The 9,783-nt window shown below is 36.3% G+C and overlaps 1 protein-coding gene across 1 annotated transcript in view; it reads right to left on the bottom strand.

The window, feature by feature from the left end:
* Nucleotides 1-1,791: 1,791 nt before the first annotated feature.
* The window catches only part of LOC148945266 (sialate:O-sulfotransferase 1), a 41,133-nt gene continuing 33,141 nt past the window's right edge, over nucleotides 1,792-9,783 (bottom strand). Inside the window, exons 6-7 of the mRNA XM_089098994.1 lie at nucleotides 8,535-8,722; nucleotides 1,792-2,410 (exon numbers count right to left, since the gene is read on the bottom strand). Coding sequence (XP_088955120.1) covers nucleotides 1,928-2,410; nucleotides 8,535-8,722 — 671 coding nt within the window. The 3' untranslated portion in view covers nucleotides 1,792-1,927. The remainder of the gene's footprint in view (nucleotides 2,411-8,534; nucleotides 8,723-9,783) is intronic.

Raw genomic sequence — 9,783 nt, 5'->3', positions numbered from 1 at the left:
TCGGACATTCACCGGTGAATATCGACATTTACCAATTTGCGAACATTCACAGTAACAAATACATACAAAAGGACTGAGAATCTGACCTAGGAAACAAATAAAACTCAATGTAACGCTTTTTCCATTGTATCGTTCCCACCAGCATTCGGGTGATAAGGCTTATTCCACGGATGCTGATAGAAAAAACTCAGTAGGCCTTTTATAATTGTACTGAATTTATGAACAGCTGCTATAAAGGTTTATTACTGTCTATGTTTGTGAAAAGAAGGTGTTAGATATCCATTTGATAGAAAATCTGCTTTATAGTTCTTGGAACATTGAAAGCGAAAAAACAGTAGTAATAGCAATAAGGAAAATAAGAAAGCTTTAGCTATGATATTATTGAAAATATTCTCACAGGTTTTTAGTGAAGTTGTTGGGATCAGCTAGAACTCAGCAATGACAAGTTTCTTATAAATAAAAGAAACATTTCCAAAATAATACCTTACCTCATTTATCTGATTTTTTTTATAAATGAATCTTAACTGAAGATGCTGATAGAAACATTAATATTGTTCTTTGGAACTCGGAAGTTACACATTAGTTTACACAAAGGAAGTCCACACAATGATCTTAGTACTTTAAAAATTCATTTAATACCAAGGTCGGATTTGGGAAACTACTTTTGGTACTTATATGTTATAACGCCTATGTTATAATTCTACGCACGGTAGAACCGGTTTCTTCGTTAGTTTCTTTCAGCTTAGCGTGAGACAAGATAAAGTCAAGTGACAGAATAGATGAGAAATATATAATTTAGGCTATATGTTTGCATATTAGAGGGGAGGGGTAAAATATTTGGACAGTGTGAAGTTAGAAAACAATCCTTAAATCATAATATGCAGAATAATTATACCTAACACATTTTGCATGCAGACCCGCTATACTATACCCCACCACCCCCTAATGTGCAAATATATAGCCCAAATTATATATTTCTCGTCTACTCTGTCACTTGTCTTTGTCTTGTCTCACACTAAGCTGATAGAAACTAACGAAGAAACCGGTTCTACAGTGCGTAGAATATAACATAGGCGATATAACATATAAGTACCCTACTTTTTCTCACCCTATTTCATGGTCACTTTAAGAACGTCTTAAGTTACCTTTACGCTATTCCCTAAGGAAGGTTGCAATTACTATAGGAGTTTAAGAGGAAATGAGGTTAATAGGTTGAAAACTCTAGACGTTTAATGTTTACAACAAATTTATGGGTAAAAATTACTTTCTATTGTTTTGTTTTTGCTGTTTTTTTTTTCAAAAGCAGTATATGAGCACCTTAGGTGCCAAATTGTTTAACAGTAAAAGAGAAAATGGACGTGGAAAGTGGTAAAGAATCACTAATGCAATGTTTGACAGAGAATCACAGAAATTACTACAAACCAGAGTTTGGCTACTGCTCTTTTCCCTAACTGTAAAAGTCTAAAGCCTATCGTGTCATACAATCACTGTCTACTGTCTACTGTTCAATCTACTGTTAAACAATCACTGTTGTGACACGTCTCCATTTAAACGTTGCGTAATTTAAATGGCGTCGTCAGTAGAGGCCGAAAAAGTCTTAAGACCCGCGCACCTTCAGATATTTTACGAGTATTTTGGAAACCAAGCGAGAAGGTGATGCACAGTTTGTGCCAATCAGTTGAGGGTAACTTCTAAAAGCTGGAAAACAAAAAACCTTAAAGTTCACTTTTCCAGTAATTTTTGTCAGAGCTGGGATATCGCGAGCTATAAGCTATGAAATGAACTAAATAAACAAACAATTTAATATCAGATTGTGACGCAACAAGGAACATAAATTAGACTAATATCAATAATGAGGAAAAATATTCTGCTGTGCTACTTATTCATTACTCTAAATTTTAAAGCAGATAAAATAGAATAGAGCAGCTCAGTCTCTTTTTTGCCCAAATTTCACTGCTGGATTTTGAAAGAAATCGTCGGGAATTTTAGACAACAATGTTTTATTTACTACTTCGTACGATTTCAAGAGATCCGAGTGACCTGGGAAGTTCGGATCAACTGTCACACCGAAATCTTTCAATACATCTGGATTTCTAATTATTATATCTAAGTGATCAATGCCAATTATCTGACCTATTTTTGGCATTAAATTGTAAAAAGCAGACACCCAAAATTCGTTTTCATCCGAGTATTTGTCTTTGCTTTTGAAGCGAAAGTTTCTCTTTACTATTCCATTATTGTTGTAATGTGAGTAATGTTGAAGAGGCAGTGATGGGAGGCAGCTTTTCTTTAGTAGGTAGTTGGCGTATTGAATACTTTTGTCAATAATGTTTTTGATACTTTCTGGGAACTGAAAGTCCTCCATTTCATCCGATTTCTTATTCCTCATGAATTTTCCAGTTGGATACGCCTGGAAGAAAAATGATAAAACCTACAAGCATGTACATGAAAATTCAACAAAATAAAGATACTTTCTGTGCAACATCAGCTAATGAGTTCGATTTATCATAAATGGCAACTGGCTCTACCTTAAGTGAGTCTTTAAGAGGGGAGGGGTTATTATGCAATAAATTCGTTGCAAGTGTACATTTTCAGCTAGTAGTCTGCACTAATTTCAGAAACATTCCTTTGATTTAAACAAAAACTTAAAGATTCTAAACACTATCATAATTAGCTTGTCTAGAGCACTATAACGGTGGTTTCAGCCTTCTACTTTAAGTTATAAGAAATGTCTCTTGTTCTTTGGAGAGGGTTGTAATAGCTGCTTTTTCGAAAGGTGATCAGTTTGATTTGATGTTTTTTTTTAATATTCAGCGGGGCTCGTTCAAATGGGAATTTTGAGTCCTTTTCGAATCATCTTAAGCGTCATTTCGCACTATTTATTATAAAACAAAGTGACCGTTTTGGTCAAAAATATGTGAATATTACTTTCACTTACTGAAAATAATAAGAGTTATGAAGCGTGTTATTCCAGGTCACAACATAATAAAATACTATAGTTTTCAAGAAAGAAAAAACAATTTCTTAGAATAAATATATTCGTGACTTTTAACTGAGTTATAGTATGTTAAAATGGCTCCTTTTTCCATTGCTTTGATTTTCAGGTTCTTTCAGAAGTATAAAACACTTATAGCTAAATAAAACCTTTTAAAACGAGAGCCACATTATAGTAGAGTAGACAAACGTTTGTACAAAACAATTTCTGACTGATTCGCCGGGGATTCATCGTCTAAGATTAACTACTTCTGCGGTAGCTTGTCGGGAGAATGATTGAAAAATCGAAAGTCCCGAGATTCGCTTGACATTTGGTTTCTACTACCAAGAGAAATTTCTCCAAGAAGTGTGAGACTGCTGACCTTCACGGTCCAGGTACTAAAAGCACTTGGAATTTCATAATTCAGGTATTCTCTGTCTTTTGAAATTTCGAAGTCTGCCAGTGCCTCGTGTCTACTTTGAAGTCCTCGATAAAAAAGAGCCAGAGGTCTAAAATTTCTAGGAGAAGGCTTCTTGCCGGTAGCTATGTGGCCATCAAATTTCAAGTAGGTCCGGTAAGTTTTGTACGGAAAGCAGATGCCGCTCAGAAGTAGCACACAACTCTGAAATGTTTCGCGTTCTCAACTGCTGTGTAGTTCATACTTCTCTTTGAAATCAATGTATCCCTTTTTGAAGGTTAATTGGAGTTCAAATACGTAGGAAATACACAATGAAGTTAAGCAGTCGAACATGAAGTCTTGCTTTGTCTAATTCGTATTCTATTCAATAGACAAGACAAAAATCAGCGAATCATTAATCTCGTTTATACTGTCTGAATATAGTCAATGCCAATGCCACCTATGAATCCGGATATGAGAAGTGAAGTCACTGAAGTGAGACGACTCACTAAGTCATTGAATGTTATTTTTTTATTTTACGAAAATAAGTATTGTGGAAAAATTATAAGTTGACAAAAAATGTTTTTCTAAAAAAATTGGTCAAGGTACTTGCTTTTGAAGCTACAATTGGTTCTGAGCATTTTCTGCAGAGGTAACACAAGGGATAAGTGGTTCTAAAAATGGTCCTTCTCATGACCTGGTGGTCCAAGGCGGTGCCCAAGTTGCCTATAGGTTTGAAGCTGATTGGAGAGGAAATAGAACCTGTCTAGCTTTCTCCCAAAAACTTAACGGTGGGCGATGATTTTGGAGGGCTAAGGGCCTGTTTTATGCCTCCAATCATACAGGCCAAAAATCATTTTGTGATTTCGCATTCAAACAAAATACGCCTACCTTTTTGATGAAGAGTTGGCGGCGGTAGACGACGTTGTAGGAGGGGCCATGGACCCACTTAGGCCCTCTTATCATACAGATCGAAATCCTTGGTCGATGCTTGTTCATAACGATGCAATACATCTACCTTTCTGCTACAAAGTTCGGCTCCCTGCCGTACTTTGCACTTCAGTACTACAATCATATAGACTGAAAAGCCTTGTATGATTCTAGACCGAAAAAGTTAAACATGCCCACCTTGGTGCTGAAAAACTGGTAATTGGGGGGGGGGAAGCCATGGGACCGCTTTGTGCCTTAAATCACACATATTTTAAAATATTTTATGCTTTAAATTTAAGCAGGTTCCTACTTGTTCACCTTTCTATTAGAAAAGTTGGAAATGGGGGAAGACTCTCAGCAGCTTAGACATAGATCGTCTTTTCAGCAAGCCAGAATTTACTTCGTTTTGTACTGACTTGCTGAAATTCTGCAGTTAGGACTTAGCTCCTTTTTGCTCCCAGTCAGGACTTAGTTTGTCTTTGAACTGAATAAGGATTTAATTTATTTGCAATAAATCAGGACTTGGCTCATTTGTGCACTAAGTTTAGGACTTAGTTCGTTTTCGCGCCGAGGCAGTATTTAGCTCATTTTTGCATCGATTCAGTCCAAAGCTCGGACTTAGCTTGTTTTTGCATTGAATCTGTTCTTAACTCTTTCCCAAACAGCGTCTCCAAAATTTCAAAGTTTTAACCTAGATCGTATTTACACCGTGTCAGGACTTTTTTGCACCAAGCGTGGACTTAGTCTTGAGTGAAAATTTTGCTCGTTTTGAAACTAACATTGAGAATTTGCGCATAATTTTCGATTAAGAGGCACGACGTGCCTTTGTATCTTTGTCCTCATAGATTTGAATTCATTGGAAGATTCCAGTTTTAAAAGGTGTAACCTGCCGTAACCACCTTTTCTACACAAAAATACATCTATAAAGAATAAGATAATTTATAATTTGAAACCCTTGCTTTTGGGCTTCTGTAAGTTATATACTCCCAGGAGACACATCGTTTGGACCTCCACATTATTTTCTGTTAAATGAGAATCTCAAAATAGTGTGTGGAGGCAAAACACTCTTTGACTCCAATATAAGAACTATCTTTGTATTCTCCCTGCTGGAGAATACAAAACATCAAGGTATCCATAAAACAGAAAATACATACAATAAATGGCCCACTGACAGTAAGGGAAGGTGGAATGACACCAAGTGCCGGTTGCGTAAAAACCATTTGGAGTGACTATCTTCATGGTGAGCGCCCAGTCTAATGGAATTCCCAATTCAAATAAAAATTAATGGATTCTGAGTCATTTAGTGACCCTTGTATTCTGAGATAATTGTAGTGCAATTACTAACAAAGTTTCCTTCGATTCCTGAATTATATTTGAGAGTAACAAAGAACGGGGTTTTGTTACATGGGACAGCACCAAGCATCAGGAGAGGTTGGCTTGACTAGCCTCTTAACCTTCATCGATGGAAAAAACTCCACATTTGGATCAAAACTAAACTTGTCCCGTGGTATAGTTGAAAATTATTCATGGGAGCAAGGGCAAAGGGTTGCGGGAATGATTGGGGTAATCGGATGCGGGTGCATTTGCAGGGAAAACATGTATTAAACACTATGGAGTCTCGAACAAAGGGATAAAAAAATAGGAAGCAATCTTTGATACTACCTGGGGTTGAGAATTGGGTAAACGGCCAAGGGGTAAATATTCGTGGAAATAGTTATTAGCTCCAGATAGCGGAGACATCCCCCAGGGGTTGCAGTTTAGAAAAGAAACCTTGAGAAGGTAATCAGATTAACCCATGAATGGCCACTATTCATTCTGGCCTTTATTGGACTCATTCTCGACTATCTTCCAAAGTCCAACTCCCTAGTTAGTAGAAAGGACTGAGCTCCAATCCCTTCCCAGGCTCATCCAATCTGATCGCATCCTTAATACAGCAGGACATCTCCTGTACCCGGTGTGATCATTCCAATTTTATTTCCTGATTGTCTCAACTTTCTGTTAAGAGAATGGAAGCCTTCTTCTCGCCTTTAAGCTCGCAACTGTGGCCCGACGAAAATGTATCCAGAAAAACACTACAGTCTTCCAGCGCAGAATGAATTTTCAAATTATATCCTTTTTTTGCATTTTTTTTCTTTCTTTCCTTACTATTGTAGTAGGGAGAAACAAGTAATCTTCAAAGGAACCTAACAAAAGTGTCTGTTTTTTCAAATTATAGTCACGTTTTGCAATTTTTTTCCCTTTTCTAGATTTTGTTACTTTCTGAGCAAGAGTAAATAAATCATCTTCAAATGGGAACTGAACTTTAGTGTCTGCTATCACAGACTGAATTTTCAAACTGTACTCTTTTCTTTTGCAACTCTTCTCTTTTTTTACTTTTTATAAAGTTGGCTGTTTAAATAAACAAATTCTCTTCAAATAGGAACTGAAAAACAGTGTCAGGTATCGCAGATGAATTTTCAAATTACACTGAGCTTTAGCAATTCCCTTTTCTTTTATAGATTTCTTCTTTTTTTTCGCAGTCAAAATAAATAAATTGTTTTCAAATGGGAGCTGAATTCCCACATTAGGTTCTTCAAACTGAATTTTGATCTCTCAGAATTTTCGAAGGAACTTATCTGCAACCTGGACTAACACACTTGATGATTCATTTCTAAAATCGGAGGGTTGGTTCTTCTCAATATCTTGAACCTCATCTCTGTACCTCAGTATTGCTAGTGCTCATCTTGCAAGCATAAGATTGGAAGCCTATCATTTTCCAAAATAAGATGACGTGGAAAACAGCGAATTGTAGAATCGTTTGCGTCAGGCCTGATGGCCCATATGTTGCGTAGAAACATTTATAGCTGAATAAGATTTTTTTTTCTTTTTTTTTTTTTTTTACGTTGGAACCAAAATTGTCCCAAGATACATTGAGTTAATAGCATTGAAACATCTTAGGGTTAAAACATGGCGGACCTCCCTTAGCGCATGTGAGCTAAATATTTTGGAAAATCCAAGCCTGTAAACATAGTTTTACAGGACGAGAGAAATGACAGAGGTTTCAAAAGAGGTTTGTTTTGACAGATTTTAAAACTCTGCTTGGTCATAAGACTTCAGATTTCGAGACCGGAGGAGAAGAGGTTTTCGGTCTCTCCCTTTTTTGAAACCCAAGTTCAAGGATTGCAAAATTTATTGAACTGGCATGCTAAAATTTTCAGTAATAAGAGCAGATGGTCTCTGCCTCTCAACTTTCTAAGCTTTAGGAGGGAAAGAGCAAACAGATATATCTTTTTCAGGCGGGATTTGTACACTAGGTACCTCATTTCTGTGATTTGAGGGCCAGTACCTCTCACTTTCTCGAAGCTTTTGAGGGAAATCACGGAATCTAAAATCAGCGGGATGATTTGTTTCATTATTTTGTATCTGATATTGAACGAGAGCGTTAAAGCGAGATAAATTATTCATTATTTCATCATTTTTGGAATTTGGGACTGGTGCTTCTTAATCTCTCAACATCTATTGCTAGGGAAATTATCTTGACGATTTAAGGGTCTATACCTCCCAATATCTGGAGCTTGCATTCCGGTAGGAGCATTAACTTTCTCTGGCATAGAGGTTGCCTGTAATGAAATATTACTCTTAGAAGTTTCCCAACTATCCTCAATGCTCTAAGGGCTTCTGTATAAGTCTGATGGGTTCTCTCAAAAGCTTCATTATTATACGATAATTTTGTATGATGTTTAGAGGTTCTGAAAAAACAGCTTAAATATGTAAAAAAGTAAACAAAAATGGGGGCAAATGTAGTCCTGTCAATTTACCTCCCAATATCTGGAGCTTGTATTCAGGTAAGAGCATTAACTGTCTCTGGCATAGAAGTTGCCTGTAATGAAATATTACTCTCAGAAGTTTCCCAGCTATCCTCAATTACTCTAAGGGCTTCTATACAAGCCTGGTAGGTTCTTTCAAAAGCTTCATTATCTTTGTTAATTTGCTCCAATCTAAAGTAAATCCTGTTGCTACATTTCTGCAACCTACTGCCTGAGTGCCGGCCATCGTTCCTGCAACTATGTGGGCCCCAGGGATCCGGAAATCGAGTACTTTCCAATTTCAGGAGAGTTTCCGGAATGCTGCTCAACAAGAGTCTCTGGAATACTACTCAACAAGGATTATCTTAATCAACTAATAGAATAAAAAAAAATTGTAATTTTTAAGGTACGGAAAAACATAATTTTGAAGTTCCTATGACGAATTTACCTGAATGCATTTGAAGCGATCTTCTTCAATTGTTAGGCCAAGAAATTTTGTCAGATTTCTCAAAATTGGAACCGGTTCTTCCCTTAATAATTCATAATGAATGACGAATATTTCATCTGAAAATTCCATCCAGTTCATTATTGTGCTTAGCCAATTCTTCACTTGAAAAAATAAGAACAATTTCCATTCTGCAAAAAGAAAAGGAAGGTTTTAATTTTTAAGAAATTGGTAGGTTTCAAAGTGAAAGTAATTTTTTTTTTCTTAGAGCGAATATCCTTGTGACTTGGATAAAATTATGAGTTGACTCTGTGCTTTGTGGCAAAAACTCAAAAATTGGAAAAATGTATTTCGTCATATAGGTTTCAGAAAGACTCAAGTAAGTAAAATGGCAGGAAATGACAGCCTTCAGCGCTGAAGTAAAAAAAATAATAAGCCAATTCTATGAAAAAGAAAAAAATTATAGTAGCAAATTGTAAAACCTTGGTTTTTTTTTCTTTGTGTGTGTGTGTGAGACAGGGGGGGGGGGGCTAAAAGACAATCGACTGATGCTTTGAATTGCTTGCATGTGAAGTCACCCAATTAGATTTTGAAGTAACCTTTTCCTTTTTCGGTTTTAAAGCCAAAAAACTATCTGGTAGACCAGAATCCTGGGAAATCGTAAAATCATAGACCTGTCTAGTTACCTAAAATCTTTTATATTTCAATCCAAAATCCATTCATGTCAAAGGAGCAACACTACGCGGCGTAGTGTTACTCCTTTCATATCTAAAGGATGAAGTGCCGTCTACATCTCATATAGTTAGGGTAATTACAAAAATTCCAGCTAAATCTCGAATTTGATGTAAAATATATTTTTTAATCATTCATCAACTAAAGGTAGTATCAGACACATAGGGTTTTGACAAGATTCTTAAAGGAAAAAAATTCCTATACGCTCTTGCTGAAAGGACGAGAGGATTTTTGAGGGATTTTTTTTTTCAATTTGACCCTATGAGCTTGCTACGATTTTTCGACCTTGCGAAAGGAAAACCTAACATCCTTCAATAAGAATTAGGTGATAAAGAACTATTAAAGAATTCGTGAGATCAGATTCTTAGATGTGAATCAGTGGCAGATCCAGGGTGGGCAACCCCTAACATAGTCTAAAGCAGCTTAATTTACTTAATTAACGCAAGTTTGCGTTAATTAAACTTGCTCCAAACGCAGGTTTATCGGATCAATCTATTTTTCTTAATTATGAAAGCACACC

This window comes from Artemia sp. Qi Xiang Cuo, chromosome 13, assembly GCF_049724085.1.
Source record: "Artemia sp. Qi Xiang Cuo chromosome 13, ASM4972408v1, whole genome shotgun sequence".
NCBI lineage: Eukaryota > Metazoa > Arthropoda > Branchiopoda > Anostraca > Artemiidae > Artemia > Artemia sp. Qi Xiang Cuo.
Note: the sequence above shows the minus strand (reverse complement) of the source record. Positions and strands in the feature narration are given on the sequence as shown.